Source organism: Barbus barbus, assembly GCF_936440315.1.
Source record: "Barbus barbus genome assembly, chromosome: 43".
NCBI lineage: Eukaryota > Metazoa > Chordata > Actinopteri > Cypriniformes > Cyprinidae > Barbus > Barbus barbus.
Genome location: NC_136721.1, coordinates 1,487,204 through 1,505,390, shown reverse-complemented (window position 1 = coordinate 1,505,390; position 18,187 = coordinate 1,487,204). Strand labels below are relative to the sequence as shown.

At 39.3% G+C, this 18,187-nt stretch overlaps 1 protein-coding gene across 1 annotated transcript; it reads right to left on the bottom strand.

Moving 5' to 3' along the window:
• Positions 1–431: 431 nt before the first annotated feature.
• Positions 432–12,857, bottom strand: LOC306862251 (solute carrier family 22 member 6-A-like; the record flags this gene model as incomplete). Its single annotated transcript, XM_079405002.1, has 10 exons — positions 432–576; positions 669–875; positions 1,663–1,771; positions 1,876–2,090; positions 2,836–2,951; positions 3,033–3,156; positions 9,052–9,220; positions 9,732–9,886; positions 11,101–11,204; positions 12,477–12,857. 10 exons carry the CDS (start codon positions 12,855–12,857, stop codon positions 432–434), a joined length of 1,725 nt encoding a protein of 574 aa, XP_079261128.1.
• Between the last annotated feature and the right edge of the window lie 5,330 nt (positions 12,858–18,187).

The window sequence follows — 18,187 nt, the reverse complement described above, 5'->3', positions numbered from 1 at the left end:
GTGCCACATAGATTACTTAACTTTTGGAGATTAAAGGAATAGCCCATCCAAGATGAGTTTGTTTCTTCATCAGGTTTGTAGAAATGTGTCTCTGCATCAGTGTCTCAGCAATGGATGCTCTGCAGTGAATGGGTGCCGTCAGAATGAGAGTCCAAACAGCTGATAAAAACATCACACCACTCCAGTCCATCAGTTAACATCTGGAGAAGACAAAAGCTGCCTGTTTGTATGTTTATCAGCTGTTTGGACTCTCATTCTGACGGCACCCATTCACTGCAGCGCATCCATCGGTGAGCAAGTAATGCAGTGCTGCATTTCTCCAAATCTGTTTACATGAAGAAACAAATTCATCTGTCCAGTTTTGTTGGTCTATACTGAGACAGCAAGCATCAATAACAGTCATGAATGTTTGTCTCGGGGTGTAATAATTATTACTTTAATTGAATTGGAGTCTCTGACAGTGGATGAAGCCCAGAGGACTTGTTCTCTTCACATGTTCCTCCACTCTGTTTGATGTCCCGTAAAGCCAGCGACTCACTCTGGGTCTGTTCTTTAAGACTTCGACCTTTCTTTTCCCTGTAAGATTGAAATGTACAGTACAATGTATAACGAAAACCGATGTTGAAACAGAAAGCTAATCACAGTGACTCACAGCTCTGAGACTTTACCCATTCTCCTCTACATCCTCAATGGTATCAGGCAGAGGAATGTTGAGGGTTTCTGGAAGAAAAAAGGCTATGAAACCAGCGAGCACAGCGGATCCTCCGTATACAATGCTAGGCAGAGCCGGCAGGATCTCATCCAGGATCAGGACTGCAGGAGCGGCCATGGATCCGATTCTGGCCATCGTGGAGACAAAGCCCATGCCGGTCTGTCTGTGGAACAAGCATGAAAAGGTACAGAAACGGAATAATCGGATGTAAAATATTATTGCATAGTCTTCACTGTATAAATTAAATACAGATTAATATTTGTTGAAACTACAAAGTAATTCAGTAAAGAGCAGTGAGTGATTTTCTCTCATTTAATTTCTTGGATTACCGACAGCAGCTAGTAAATACACATCTGATTTCTTTCTCAACTGTTTAAGTTCACTTAAGACATATCCGAGGATACTCGGCAAGACATTTTGACATAATTTTGTATGTATTTGTCGGTTCAAGAGCAAGAACACAGAGCGTGAGTGCTGAATTAAGCTTTTCGCATCTTTTTGTGTTTGTATGTTTAAACTGGCGAGGTGTATTTGTTCGTTCCGGCACAGGAGGAGAACTCTGTTCGGTGTCTGTGAGACACGAATGTTTAAATTGGCAAGGCTTAAAAACACATGCAATAGATAAGCTTTTGTGACGATGCGCAGCAGTTGAGAGTCAAAAGTATATCAGGCAACACCAAATTAATCCCTGTTGCTCCTGACGAAATATTGAGGTCTTCTGAAGTGAAATGATTGGTCTGTGCAAGAAACTGAACATTATTTACCACATCATTACCTGTAATCCAGAGTCTTGGGCATAAGGGGAAGTTTGATTCTTTTCTTTTTATAACCAAATGTATTGTTTATATATTTTCACAGGTCTGATCTTATTAGATTCATTGGGAAATACCCAATCATAAAGCTTCAGACCGATTCTATTATTTCTTCTTCTATAGTTTCTTTCTTCTGACCTGATGACAGTAGGGTAAAGCTCTCCAGTAAATAGGTAGACACAAGTAAATGATGCTGATGTAAAACCCTTTCCGAGAACAGCAAGTGCTGTCCTTGTGATCTGCATATCTGCAATGACACACAGCTTCATTACCAGTCAGTATGAATCAGTCATTAAGATGCATTAGGTGGATGATGATGGCATCATAATAAAGACACAGTCATTGTCTTACCTTTAGGAACAAAAATGTTGGCAAATATTACAGATGCTGACATGAGGAGACATGTGCCTTGGGTTGTGCGTCGGCCGAGAAAGCTCAGCATCAGAAGAGCGACCAGTTTAGCGGGAAAATCTACTGCCCCAAAGATGATCTGCATCAGATAGATGTTCACCCCGAACTTCTGCAGGTCCATGGCCAGACCGTAATATGCAAAACTCGTCGAAAACCTGTGAGGAAGATCAGCAGAGTATGCATTTATTTATTTGTGCATAAAACTAAAAATTCTGTAACACTTTACTTAAAGCCTTTATGTATAATGCATTATAAATGTGGTTTTAATGCATTAATTATGCCTTGTAATGCACCTTATAATGCATTGTAAAATCTCATGAATGATTGTAACCACAGTTAATACATTATGATACACTATAACACTTATCAATTCATTGTTACACTATGCATCTTAAATTTGGTTATAATTATTTACGACAAGATATAATGCATTACAACGCACACAATGAATAAATATAATGCATTATACCCTTTAATAACCCTTTATAATGCATTATACATAAAGGCTTTAAGTGAAGTGTTACCAAAAATTTTGATTTCCAAAGGCGGCCTAATATCACCACATTTATTGACGAGTTCAGAAACATTTCACCGCTTTTTTTTTCATAAGAATGAAGATTTTTCAAAATGTATCTATGTATCAGCTTTAATGCATTTTTTTTTTTTTTGCTGATTAAGCAATACAATACAAAACAAAACGTCAAAAGCAAAAATGCTACAAAATGCATTATATATTGTGGAAAAACATAATTTGCTCTAGCAAAACCCCTCCCAAATTAGTAAGAAACAAGTGTTGGATTTTATTTTGCAAATAGAATATGAAGCAGCATGCTAAATTAATGTATATTTAAGCATAATACAATTTGAGTACAGACAGAAATGGAACAAAATGATTCTCACCAGACGACCATAAGGCACATGGATATCTTCCTCATGGTTGGAGTTTTTAGGAGATCAAACACAGTATAAATGCTCTTACTGGACTGAATCTCTTTCTGCATGTGTGACTCCAGCACCTAAACATGAAGATGTGATATATGAAATGATATGAATATGTGATATGAAATGTGAAATGTTTCTATAGGCTGATGTGAAACCTCTAAAGTGATCTTCTCTGTCATCTCGGGCTTGCCGTTGATTTTAGCCACACGGTGGAGATGCTTCAGTGCTTCCTCAGAGCGGCCGTTCAGCACCAGCCAGCGAGAAGATTCAGAGTACCACCTTTGACATGGAGACATTTCTATAGTTGTTATTGCATGCTGCATTAGGTTTTTACTAGGTGCAGAATTTCTGTATGCTATAGTTTATGCGTGATTTAAACACCCTTTGAGAAATTTGGAAATTCAGAATCAACACAATCACATATTATCTATACAGGCTGAAAAATTACCAAAGACTCATGAGACCTCTTGTTTAAAGATGGCTTCTGTTGAGGTTTTAAAAACTGTGGTTTTATCTTGCATTCAGTGTTCTTTTATTTTTCATCTTATTGTAATGACAAGCCAGCAAGCCAAGGGAGCCTTCACCCGAGTACTGACTGTGGTCTGCTCCCTCTGCTTCCCCTACACTCATTTCCTGTTTGGTTGCTTTATAGCTAGAGACTGTGCTTGTGCTCATTGCGAAGTATTGCCAGTTTACCTGCCTTACTGAGCGTTTTTCCTGTTAATTCTGCCTGCTTGTTCCATGTATGATTTTGCCTGTTTATCCCCTTTGTTTTGGTTACCTGATCGGATTGATGTTTGTGCTTGGACCTATTGCTTGCCTGCTTACTATTGCCTTTTGGATTAACCTTTTGCATGTTGACGGATTAGACAGCTACTTTAGTTTTGCCCCTCTGTCTTCCCATACCTTTCTATTGCAACTGCTCTTAATAAACTCCCACATATGGATTCTGACTCCACGTCCTCGTAACAGTATACTTTGCCACCAATCAATCCAACGGAAGTTTCAAACCTACAAGCGGCATTCGCTTATCAAAGCGAGATGTTAAATGGCTACCAAGAACAACTCACCAATCTCCAATCAGTCAGCGAACATCTGACGCACTATATCTGATCACTTCCCATGGCCACACTGAGGACGGTAAGCTTTGCCCATCCTTATAAGTTTGATGGTGCTGCTAAACAATGTAAAGGCTTTATTCGTCAGGTCAGAATTCACTTCGATCATCAAGGGGGATCATTTGAATCTGAGGAAAAGTAATGTGCGTTTCTGATGACGCTGTTAACTGGCAGAGCAATCGACTGGGCAGGAGCAGTTTGGGACGCTGGTTCTCTGTTCAGGCCATCGCAGTATTGGATGTCCACACAAGTCCAAAGCTGCACCCAGGGTGAATATTGAGCATTTCTCCTTGTTCAGTAATAAATCATACATATTGCCCGTCACACTAAAGACTGAAAAACTCAAATTGACAGCGATGATTGACTCTGGAGCTGCCCTGAACCTGATAAATAAAGACATCATCAAGAAGTAGAACATTCCCACTCAACCATGCACTCCTATCAATATCAAAGCCATCTATAACGTAGGAGTCATGACACCGGAGTTGTGGATCCAAAAGATAGCTTTATTAAAAAGAGCGTGGTCAAACAGGCATGGTAAATTACCAGCAAACAATAACATCCAAGAGAGTAATCCACTGAACAGGCGCAAGGTCAGATCAGGCAGCAAACAATCAAAACACTGAAAGAGTCCAAGATCCAAAAACACATAGGCAAGGAAACAAGGGAACACGGAAACTGGGAAAATGTTACAGGCTTACAATCAACAGCGATGTGAGAGCGTCCCTGCGTTCCATTCGGAAGGGCTCATCCCTATGCCCCAATCCCTTCAAAGGGTTTACCCTCTGGAGTGAGAGCTTTGAAGGGTTGAATGCTGTAGGGGACCAAACAACTGTTTCTTGAAGTGCCCTTCTGCGTCATCAAGCAGACTCAGGAACAGCTTTTTCCCTACAGCTGTTTCCCTACTAAACTCTGCCCAATGATACCCCCCTCACACACCACCACAAACTCTTCACCCCTCCCCATCATTAAAATCGGTTAAAAAACAAAAAAAAACATCCACACACTGAGTACTATGCACTGGAAATTTTTATTTCTATGCACTTTCAATGTTCATTGCACTAGTATTTATATATCTTAATGTATAGCTTATTCATATCCATTTGTAATTATATTCATAGTTTTTGCTCATAGTGTACATACATTTACTGTACAATCCATCTGTATAGTATGTTCATATCACCCATCTGTATATCATACTGATAGTATTTAAAAATTTGTAAATTATGTCCATAGTACTACTGCCTTATCTGTATATTCTGTATATATATAACTATTGTAGACACTGTATATCCTGCACCTCTGCTTATTGCACTTCTGGTTAGATGCTAACTGCATTTCGTTGCCCTGTACCTTACATGTGCAATGACAATAAAGTTGAATCTAATCTAATCTAATCTAATCTAATCTAATCATCCTGTGCCCACACGGAGGCGCAGTCATCATGCAAAGAATCTGCACAAAGGATCATGGGAGCCGGAAGTGTCGATCAGTTGTACCCTTCGAAATCCTTCATTCTGAAGGGCCCTTTGAAGTGGACAATTTTGAGCACTTCGGTTTGGAACGACACTTCGCTATGGCGGCCATGATTGGTTTCACTCCGAAGTGCCCTTCGGAGGGCGGTATATCCCTTTTGGAACGCACCGTGTGTGTGTGCCATTGTTATAGTGTGAGACTGATGAGATAATGAGAGACAGGTGACTGTAATTAATGATGAGTCCAGATGAGTCCGGGCAAAGGATTATGGGAAATGGAGTCCTAAGTGAATGGAAAAATTCAGGGATGGAGTGCCCACTGGTGGAGCTCATGGGCACTCCAGCTGGTGATCGTGACCATAGACGACGCACTCATTGGAGAGGGGATTACTCATCAGACAAGAACTCTCAAACTCAATTTCCTGGCATCATGGTGAGCTAACACATTGGACCGTGTTTTGTATAAATCACTGTTTACCACAAGACCCCAGCCATGTCTCAAGTCCAAGTCTACCCTCTCTCCAGAACTGAGAGCCATGCAATGAAGGAATATATTGAAGAAGCTCTGAACTCAGGTTTTATCTGTCCACTAGAGGGCACTATGAATACCAAGTTATACAGTATGGGCTTGCCAACTCACAAGCTCTCTTCTAATCATTCATCAATGAAATCTTCTGAGACCTGCTTAACTCCAAGTCTGAAAATAGTCCTTTCTCGAATACTGGAAAATCAACTCTACGTCAAGGCAGAGAAATGCAAATTTCATTCGTTAGGTCAGAAATACAGGGGTAAGTTCAGTTAACTTACTGTCTGTGTAACGTTTCTGTATGGTTTTGTAATGTTTTGTCATAATTAAACCACGATATTACAGGTATGTAATATTATTTTTAAATATTGTTAAATGTAATGTTGTCTACAGTATGTAAAGTTAGACTTAATCTCTCATGGTGTTTGAGGTCCAGGTTAACAGTAAGTTAGAGAGGTCATGTAAAGTGTTCTTTATATGTTACTGTTAGAAATAATTTGTATTTGAGATTGATAATAGGCAGATCACTGGATTTCTAGGCTGGCATACTGTATAATTTTTCCCCCAAAAATTGGAGAAATGGTGGATTTGCAGCAGTGGGTCTACAAGCATCCCAGAAATCTTGAAGGAGTTCCCCAGGCTTGGCATGGTAAGAAGTAATTTTTATTTTATGTTTTCTTTTACAGAAGTTTGAAATGGTTAAATTGTTAGTGGGGTTGTGCAGATAGATATAGTGTATTGACGATAGTCAGAGATATCGCTGAGAGCTGATGTCTTTGTCGATAGTCAAGGCGATATTACAGGAGCTGCTCCACATCTTTAACGTTTGAGCACATTGTGTTCTGTGAGTGTACACAGCAGCAGCACTTCTGCCAGAATGTCACTACATAGTCATAATAAATTACATTGTTTGTCTCAGGAATCATTCATGTAGGCCGACTAAGTCACACTTCAGCCATGCCATTGTCACTTGGTCTGCCTGTGTCATTTGTTTCTGATCAAATCTATTTAAATCCAATCCGATCCAAGCTATTTTGAGAGTGCTTTCAAAGTCCTGCCCACTCTGCTTCCCCAATCAATAAACAAGAACGGAGGAAAGGTCTTCAGACCCACAACCACAGAATCCTGGAAGTCATTCATTTGATGTACAACCTGTACGTTTTTTTTACTTTTTCTACTCTATACACAGTACTGTGCAAAAGTTTTAGGCCACTAGTATTTTTAACAGTTAAAAGTGTTTTTAAGTCCGTTATTTCTATCTTTTGCTGGAGTGTGTCAGTAGGAAATATCAGTTTACATGTCCAAACATTCATTTAGCCATTAATTGTAATAATCCAGTGAGATGTTAGTGCTCCACACAGAGATCTGATCTGATCATCATCAGTCTGTCTGGAATGACGTGAAGAAACAGAAAAAACTGAGACAGACTAAATCCAGAATAACTGTGTCTCCAAGACGCTTCAAGAAACTTACCTGAGTCAGGCCTCTGTCATGTGTTCCATATTGTGTCCATATTTGGTTTGTTTCCTGTCCTCGTTTAGTGTGATTATTAGTTAATTCCATCCAGCTGTGTTTGTCTCAATATCTATGATTATCCTGTGTATTTATAGTCCTGTCTGTTCAGTTTGATTTCGTCTGGTCTACTCGTTACTCCCTGGTGTTCCTGTCTGTATCAGTCTTGTCTTGTCGTGCCTTGCCTTGTTTGGATTCATTAAAGCCTGTTAGTTTGAGTTTACTCCTCGTCTGCGTGTTCCTGTATCCTCTTGCTGTGTGCACCGTGACAACCTGCAAAGTTACAGTGCTGTTAAAAGTTTTAGACACTTGTGAAAAAATGCTGTAAAATGAGGATGCTGTCAAAAATAATGTCATAAATAGATTTTCTGTATCTATTGACTAAATGAAATCAACATTTAGTGTGAGCATCCTCTGTGTTTAAAGCAGCTTTTGTCCTCTGTGCACTTGAGCAGTTTCTCAGCAGCTTTGCAGGAGGTTTCTTGAAGCGTCTTGGAGACACAGTTCTTCTGGATTTAGTCTGTCTCAGTTTGTTCTGTTTCTTCATGTCATTCCAGACAGACTGATGATGATCAGATCTCTGTGTGGAGCACTGGCTGTTTTCAGACTCTTTGTGCAAACAAAAATCTCACTGGATTATTACATGGCAAAATGAATGTTTGGAAATGTAAACTGATATTTCCTACAGACACATTACAGCAAAAGATTAAAACTACTTACTTAAAACTGACTTAAACTATTGGATGTAATGTGTGACAGTAGCACCCATTCAAAAATTGTTTAAAAAATAAATGTGAAAACTCATTAAATTGATATTTACAGTTGCATTTTTTGTGAAGTGTAACTGTATTACAGAAAAATTATAATTTTATATTCCTTTGTGATTATTTTTTATTATTGGTAAATATAAAGGTAGCAAGGCAGTGAGACAACAAATAACCCAATGTTTAGTTAATGTTTAACCCAACAACACAGTTAACCACTGGTTGGGTCAAATGGCTCAACCCAGCACTTGGGTCAAAACAACCCAGCGCGGTTCTGTCCCATAGTTACCCAGCGGCTGGGTTAAGGTTGGGTTATTTTTTAACCCAGAATTTTTAGAGTGTACATCTCGGATGGCCTGAGGGTGAGTGATTTTTCAGAATATTTCCATTTTTGGGTGAAATATTCCTCAGCGTTAAGTTTAGTGTATGTGGTACTTTATTTTCAAATGCAATAGAGCATTAACCTTTTATCGCCACTCACCTGACATTTAATTTCTGAACTACTGCAATATGTACAACAACCAATACAATAAAACGCTGCCAGATTCACCATTCATCTCTTTTGGTTAAAACTGAATGCTCACTGAGTATTTCACTTTGAAAGTCTCATGAAATGTGCAGAAAGCAGCGTAATATCATTTTGCGAAATGGCTTGTTTCTTCAATGAGCCTGGGTTGTTCAAATCATATGCACCTGGCATCAGTGGCATACATCAGTAACACAGAATGTCATGATTAAATTGTATTCACTACGAAAGAGTGATTTGAATAATCTCATACCAGCTGTAGAAGAAGAAGATAAAGAAAGGAAGACAGACGGCCACTTGTATTTTGCGCCAGTCCTTTAGACTGTATGCCACTCCAGCTAGAATCATCTGACCAAATGTGAAGAAGAAAGACGATATGGTGCCCACCAGCGTCCGAGCCTTAGTAGGAATCCACTCCACCTCTATAAAAACAAACACTTCAAGTCACATTTATTTATATAGGCCGAAGCTACTGTTTAAAAGCAGCATCACAAAATACAAACAGGAAAAAACAGTGTTAATGTGGCAAAAGTAATCCGTTTCAGCTGTAAAACAGCTCTATTGAAGATAATAATATAATTTTTAATTATAATCCATTTAGTTCAATGTTGTTTCAGTTCAATAACTGTGGCAGTGTTATGTAAAATTCATCTATCAACAGCATCATTATTCAGCTCAATTTAGTTCAAGTTTTATTCTCATCTGACAGTGTCAGTGAAGTGACATTTTCCAAATATTGTCTTTTAAACACTTACCTTCGTATTTTTTTCTTTAAAGTAAAATGACATGTAAACACATTCATAGTAAATGATTTTAAAAATAATTATTCTTATCTATTTCCATAGTTTTTTTTCCTATGTAAATAATTTAGTATGTTGTATATGTTGGATGAACCAGTCCTTTCCTGTAGAGTTAGTGAAGAGAAACACTCACTGAGCGAGACGGCGTTGAGAATGACTCCAGACACAGACATTCCTGTCAGGAATCTAAAGATGCAGTAAACCACGTAAGACGGAGAGAGAGCCGTGAATGTGCCTAAGACAGCAATCTGGAAATATGACCAAATCAGTATGGACTTTCGCCCAAACCTACAGGAGAATAAAGAGTAAAGAAATAATGATTCAAAATGCTGCTGTCATGTTTTTGTAATCCATTAAATAAATGCATGAATGAATAGTGGGTTGTAGTGCAGATAATCACAGTAATAACATCACTGTACTGTAATGCAGTCTGTACGTGTGTTTGATGATGAGCTTCACTACCCACATCTCAGACAGGGTTGTTTAGTATTATTGATATATTTATTTCTGTTCATATTTTGAATTAGATTTTATTTTGACATAAAACTGCATGTTGCCTCCCACCAAAGTGAAAAGCTGAACAGATTGGTTGCTTTACAATGAGGTATGTACTGGAAAATATCAAAAGTGAGTAGTACTATTTAAAAGTATATAAAGTCTGCTTTGATTTTGTAGCTTATTGGGTGTTGTTTGGTTCATATGTAAGCATCTCATAAATTTATTTTCTTTTGTGTGATTTTCTGAACGCTTGAGACAATAAAATCAACCTGTATTAATAAAATCATAGCTATAGGTAACTGTCTAGAGCTGCAATTTTAATATATAAATAATACAATTTAATTACTATTTATTTATTTACTTTTATATTTTATTAAAGTTCTATTTTGACACCTATAGTAGTTTTTTTTTTTTTTTTTTTAAAGAGTTTTTCTTCCATAATATTTGAGGGAGGGGGTACAACAATACAGTCTGATTAGGGCATCCATTTGGCCTAATGCTGTTCCTAATGCTGGTAGAAAGAGACATGCAGACGTTAATACCACATGAGGCATTTTAAAATAAATTTAAACTCAAATTCATTGTTCAATAATATTAAACTTTCAATGGCGATTGGAGATGATTAAATTAATCTCTCTTTTGAATCAGTTATTTTTTTATTTAATATCATTCATTCATCAGTCATTTTGCTTCCTGCATATTATCAGCAACTAGAAAAAATTATCAAACAGTTTTATTGTTACTACACTTCTTCAAGATCATTAGTGTCCATGTGAATGCAGCTAAAGATATGCAACGTTGTGGTATTTTGCTGTTAAAATAACTGCTGGCAGATGGTTGAAATGCACTTGTACATCATTGATTCGTGCCCTCACATGTGTACAAGTGAAAAATAGGCTAATCAGACACATTGTTTATTGAATCTTATTACTGTCCAAAAAGGCATATATGTGGATGTGTTTTGTGTAATAGTGTTATAATGACAGCAGACACAGATGCATTACTTGTCAGATAGCCCTCCAAATATAATGGCACCTGTCAGCACTCCTCCCATGTAAATGGTCTGGCTCATCTGTTTGAGTGGACGGAGGGTACAAACCAGATCCCACTGTGACAAATAAGAGAAAAGCATCACTGCAATGCTTAGGATGAGGTTTCTACATTAACAGAAGCCTAGTGCCTCAATTTAAGATAAAACAGACACAGATTTCCAAATCCTCAAAAAAACAAACCTCTTTCCAGAGAATTCACATATCTTTCAGATTGGTCAGCATAATCCCTCCATTTATATAATTCTCTAATTTATCTAATTTACTCATCAATCTTTCTGATTTTCTTTTCTGTTAAAATGAAGCTGGTTCCCCCAGAGTCATCTGATGCTCTCACACTTATCTTAGGTGACCAAAACTCACAATATTACTTTAGCTTGGAAACCCAGTTTCATGCACATAAGGGTAAACATTTTGTGGATAAAAGGAAGCACCTTTTGCAAACAAAATCCCAGCATGTCACAAACCGCGCAATCTTTGAGGAAATATAAATGCATTTTGTGACTTGCTCATTTAAAAGATGTAATGTACAAAAAAGTTGTGCATTTTAAGAAAGATGTTTTCTTTTGCCCAGTAAATTAAATTATTGTAAACTATGCTTATATTGTATATTGGTGTGTAATTGATGGGATAAGATTAGAAGGCTCCACCTCGGCTGACTGAGGAGAAATGTGCTGTTTTCAGACTGATAATTATATAGACAATTGTAATGAGATGGAATATTTGAACTTTTATGAAGTCGCAAACCACAGTACTGTTTAGTGTCATATTACAAAATTTACTACAATATTTTATAATCAAACTTTTCCTAATCTTGACAAAACACATGTTGTTAGAAAGGTCTGAGTCTCAAGGCTCCAATATGGATATTTTGTTTGTCAAATGTACATTTGTGACGGAAAATGCATCAAAAAAACAAAAACAAAAAGGCTATGAAGTTTTTCGTGTGACCCAGTGGCTATTGTTGGTATAGCGCCTAAAATCTCACTTTTTGTGATGTCAACTTCAAATTTGGACCATAACTAAAATCTAAGTTATGGCATTTGATTTTATAGCAATCTTAGATTCCAAAGCATTCTGTAAAATATTTTTATATAAAATAAAGCAATTTAGTAAGCCTATGAAAGTATATGAAATGAGACTAACATTAGGTCTGTATTGCAAGGTGTTAATGAATTACAACCATTAAAGTTCGGATAGAGCATTTTAAGGTCTGTGTTATTTTTATTTTCTCATTTAATATTATTATCTTAATCTATTTATTCAAATTCTATTATCAGCCTAACAATTATAGTGATGAAAAGCTGAATTGTAAATGGGAAACGACTTACTTCTGACACTATAGATGAGATGAATTCAGTCTTGTCATATGTCCAGCCTTCAGCACAAGCCTCTGTTTTGATTTCAGTTGCGTTTATGTGGCTCGGTTTGTCTGTGAGTAAATGCCATTGAGCGTCGGTGTACCGGGTGCATCTGGACGGTGTGAGGGATGAATCCAGCGGGATAAACACGCGCAGGAGTGCTGCTGTGCTCTCGTTCAGCGCCGCTGTGATGTTCGGGATGCGACAGTGATGCTCCGGAACACCGGCAGCGAAGTTATTGAGTAAATTCTGGCTAGCCATTAGAAGGCCCGGGATGGACAGAAGAGTGACATGAATCATCTGGAAGCGCCCAAACCCCCCAACTTCATCCAGAAGATCCGCAAAGCCCATGTTGGTATTGATATATTTCTATATATCCTCTCACCTGAGCAGACTGACAACGACTGAACTCTCCTCGATGTTTCGTAAAAATTACGCAAACAAGTTATTTAAAACTTTGAATGATTAATTTTGAGGTTACTGGTTGCCAAAAGAGTTTCTGATTTCTGAACGCAAAGCATTTTCCATACACAGAGCTGGAGTGAATTAAAAGTCACCCCCTCCATGACACACACACACACACACACACACACACACACACACACACACTCTCTCACTCACTCACACACAGCAATAATGAAGTTTTAATCTGATTAAAATACCCTGCACTGGAATTTTCATAAAGAGCTTGTGCAGGACAAATGACCTTGACAAAATAAGCCAGGTTTCATTTTTTTTCTTTACTGTGTCTTTTTATATGAAAAGTGCACTTTAAAGATGTTAGTCAACCTAAAGTGTGCTTCTAGCTAGTAAACCAAAAATATTCAAACCAGTCTGACTACATTAAGTTGCACCACCACCAAGTAGAAATACTGTATCACTTTTAGATAACAACTGTGTTTCACATTTTACAAGATATTAAAGAAGCATGTTCATATACTAAACAGGTCTTTTCTTGTTCAGACACCCAAGGCCGCAGTCACGAACATCTTATCTTACCACTAAGAGTTCCTAGGAGTTTTAGCTGAAAGGTATCTAACATTTGCTTAAAATGTACTCACTCTCTCAGGCTATCCAATATTTAGAGTCTTCATTGAAATGAATGATTTTGATTTGATTGATTTTGAACTTCATTTGGAACAAATCAGTGTCTCAGCAATGGATGCTCTACAGTGAATGGGTGCCGTCAGAATGAGAGTCCAAACAGCTGATAAAAACATCACAATAATCCACACCACTCCAGTCCATCAGTTAGCATTCATAATTGTAATAACGTTCATAATTGTAATAACACAGGGGAAAATGTAAAACAGCTCATAGACTCCTCCTGTTCAGATGAGTCTGACACTCACTATGGATTCTTGTACTAATTTGACTGAAAAATTTAACTTGATCACTTGAAAGCAGATACTGAAAACATCAACTTTGTAGAGAGTCAACAATATGATAAAAAACCCAAAATGGATAGAGACAACCTCAAGTGGATGCAGGGACTTGGTGTAGTACATGCGATTATACTTTTTTATTTGAATTTCAGAGAAAAAAATGTGGCTTGAGCAATTATGCAATAAGGCAGAGCTTTAGCCTAGCAGTGACAGACTTAAAAATGCCCTCTGGGTAGACATGGTTTAAATAGTTGAGGCCAGCGTGGAAAATGAGCTGAAGGAGCATTTTTGACCAGACAGTCTTGCCTCGTTATGATTTAACAGGTTTTTGTGTTAAATAGTGACTAACTTGTTGCTCAAACATCGAGAACACCAAGTTAATTAAAAATGCATTGGCTACCAGTGTCATTCTCTCCACAGAATATTTGCCCATTACTGTATTTTCTTAAATTCTCAGATAATTGACAAGAATATATCTTGCCCTTTTCCCACACAGCAGCCTTGTGGTAAGATCTGTGATAATACATAATTAAACTAAAAATAAGACCACTGACAGATGATATACAACCCGAATTCCGGAAATGTTGGGACACTTTTTAAATTTGAATAAAATGAAAATTAAAAAAACTTTCAAATCACATGAGCCATTATTTTAGAGAGACCAATCCACTTCGAGTGTAACTAAACAAGCCAATGGACATTGGCATGCGGTATTTTGAATCTGACTGCTACACCCCGCAGCGCGGGTATAAGAAGCAGAAGGTGCACCGCATTAATTCATCCTTTCGCTTTTGAGTGGTGTATCACTACTGCTCTTCTGTTCCTCGAGTGATTGCTGAATGAGTGCGGGCGTTACGGCGCAGCAGCAATGGTAGCGGTCACATGGGAAAAAGATTGTCTTCGTGCAGACATCCTCACCAGGAGTGAACGGTGGCCAGCTCCCCTGCGTGCTTCAGCATTAAAAGAGTAATTTCTCAAAAAGAGCATTTCTCTAAAAGAGCAACATGGGTGATCGTGTCTTTTTAAAGATGTCTTATCACCCATGCGTTTCTGGGTGCGGTCATTTCCTGGCACCTCAGGATGGTCACGATTGCTGCTAAGACTCCGGATCACGGTGAGGGCTTCCCCAAGTGGAGTTCCTCACCCCTCAAGCACTCTGCAGCCTGTGGAGCTGCCGAAGGAGCGTGCTGGGCCCTCTTCTGGACAGAGTGTTTCACTGGGTCCAGATTACACCGGCCTGCCGCAGAACCTTCAGCCCGTGGACAGATCCCTCGTTCCTTCAGGCAGGAGTGCCCTTGGAGCAGGTATCCAGGCATGCTGTGGTATTCACGGATGCCTTGGCCACCGGCTGGGGTGCCACGTACAACGGCCTTGATCAAGAGGGTGGGGGTCCTGCAGGTATTTTCGGTCGATGAATCGTGCCTTGAGTTTGGGCCTTGGGTCCCGGCTACGTGCCCAAGGTTTCTACCACTCCCTTCAGGGACCTGGGGGTGAACCTGCAAGCGCTGCCCCTGGAGGAGGCAGACCCAGCCCTAGCTTTGCTCTGCCCTGTACACACACTGCGACAGTACGTGGATAGAACTCAGAGCTTTAGGACCTCAGAACAGCTCTTTGTCTGATACGGAGGACAGCAGATGGGGAAGGCTGTCTCCAAGCAGAGGATGGCCCACTGGATAGTGGATGCCTATGAAGGCCTATGAAGCACAAGGTGTGCCCTGCCCACTCAGGCTGCGTGCTCACTCCACTAGGGGTGTCGCATCATCCTGGGCACTGGCTTGTGGTGGACATTTGTAGAGCTGCTGGCTGGGCGACTCCTAACACGTTCGCTAGGTTCTATAGCCTGCATGTCGAATCGGTTTTCTCCTGTGTTCTCACTTCAAACGGGTAGTGGCACTGAGAGGCCCGGTTCAGAGTTGGCTTGCGGCGTCCTTAACGCCTAAATTCTCCAGAGAGTTCCCTGTCGAGTCCACCAGCACTCCGGCAGCCAGACATGGAGGAGCGTCCGGTGCCAGGCCTTCAGCCAATGAATTCTTGAAATCTGGTGTGAGGCTTGTGCCCATATGAGTGACCCTATTGGGATCCCATATGCGTATTCCACGGTACATTTACTAGGGCCGTGTTTTCCCTGGCAGAACCTCTAAATGACGCAGCCTGAGCCTTCTCAGAGACTTCCATGTGCATAGGGCCCTACGGGGTTACTTCACATGAGTAATGTCACTTAACCCCCTCTGGGAGGAGGTGACTCTGCAGTGTGCCCCTTCCAGGTAGAAGGGCACTCTTTCCCAGTGTTATCCACGTCCTACTGTTGGGTTGCTCGAGGAACTGCAGTAGTTGACCCTCTCTGTGTAGAGCCTGGTCCTATCATCTGCCTTATAGGAAGGTCCAGGGGGCCTACACAGGGCACTGGAGGGGGCAGCTCCTGTGGCGCTTTGGTAGGGATCCCAATTCGTCGGTCGCTGACGTGACTCGGAGTGACCGACTGAAAGGGAATGTCTTGGTTACATATGTAACCCTCGTTCCCTGAAGGACATGCCAGTGTCCTTTGGCTTGTTTAGTTACACTCGAAGTGGACTGGTCTCTCTGGCGAGATCCCAATTCGTCTGTCACCGTTGTGACGTCTCCATTCCCTCCTTCAGGGAATGAGGGTTACATACGTAACCGGGACGTTCTATATAGGTGCAAAATCTGGACTGCAGGCAGGCCAATTCAGCACCTGGACTCTTCTACTACGAAGCCATGCTGTTGTAATAGCTGCAGTATATGGTTTTGCATTGTGCTGCTGAAATAGACGTTGCGATTAGTTGCTAGATGTTCTCCCAGCTGAATCTTTTCAAAATGTCTTGCTTTTTCAGCCCAACTTTTTTGAGACCTGTAGGAGGCATCACATTTGAAATGAGCTTATTTAGTGGATACAAGTTTTCTCAGTTTAAACATTTGTCATGTTCTCTACGTTTTATTGTGAATAAAATATTGGCTCATGTGATATGAAAATCTTTTAGTTTTCATTTTATTCAAATTTAAAAAACGTCCCAACATTTCCGGAATTCGAGTTGTAAAATAGGGATTCAGGGATTCACATTCTAGTGATGGATCCTGCAAAAGTGAGAGAGCTGGAAATGATTCTTCTCTTTGGTAATAAGTGGTTGGGTCAATAAACCAGGATGGGTTGACCATAAAAATAAGCCTGTAAAGGTCATACAAAAGGTAAACATGGACCAAAAATGGACAAAATGGCAAAACATTAAGCCTTTAAGGGTGTTAAACTCAAATCACTGGCTTCTATCGGTTGATGAGTAGTTGCCAGTCAGTGTGTGAGTTTAATGTGAGACCAGGGTTTTGTCCCAATATCCTAACTTGCAGTCTTGGCCACTTGACAGTATGCACATGGGTGCAAAAGACTGTCCCAGGTCTGAAAACTGCCAAAGCTCAAAAGCACACTAAATCCACGCTATAGCATTTCAGAGCCATATTGTAAGTAAAATTAATTAGATATTACATATAATTTGGTAGTAAAACATATGTCGCATGTTTTATTGGTGCATAGATGAGTATGTGTATTTTGTAAAATGTTGGCAACTGTAGTATTAATTGATACTATTAGTATTAATAATGTAAATGAGTTCAAAATTTGCAGTCTCTCTCTACCACCAATATGGATCAAGAATTTTAATTACATCTTTCTGCAGTTCAGCCTCTCATCAGATTTCTGTTCAATTGAATGCTCTTTGGAATCTGTAGAATGAAAAAACAACAACAACAAAAAAACAACACGGTTACTACACTTTTACTATAATTAAAATATTTTGGTAAAGGAAAGAATCAAGAAAAACTGTGCTCATCATGCCAAGTCATTTGGACTTCAACTGCTGACAGTCTTTCTGAACCAGACAAACAGAGACAAACTGGACTAAATATGCTGGGGTCCTGCTCAGCCATATATTTAAGACCTTGTATAATTAAGTACAGTTAAGGCATGACATGTGACCAGCTCCATCATTTAGAGTCATTCTGACCCAGAAACACATTTTGAGTTTTATGCACTGAATGATGAAGTAAACCCTTGGCCTTCTGAGAATTATTATGACTGCTCCAAAGTGGTGCAGAGAGGAAACGGCCTCAAAAGATTCCAAACTAATTTTAGATTTTTTTCTAGCACTGATATAACCCTGTCATTGTGACAACTTACAGTAACTCTTGTGTATGATGCTAAAATATATCTTAATTGTGACCCTGGAGCACAAAACCAGTCATCAGTAACATTGTATGGGTCAAAATGATAGATTTTTATTTTATGCC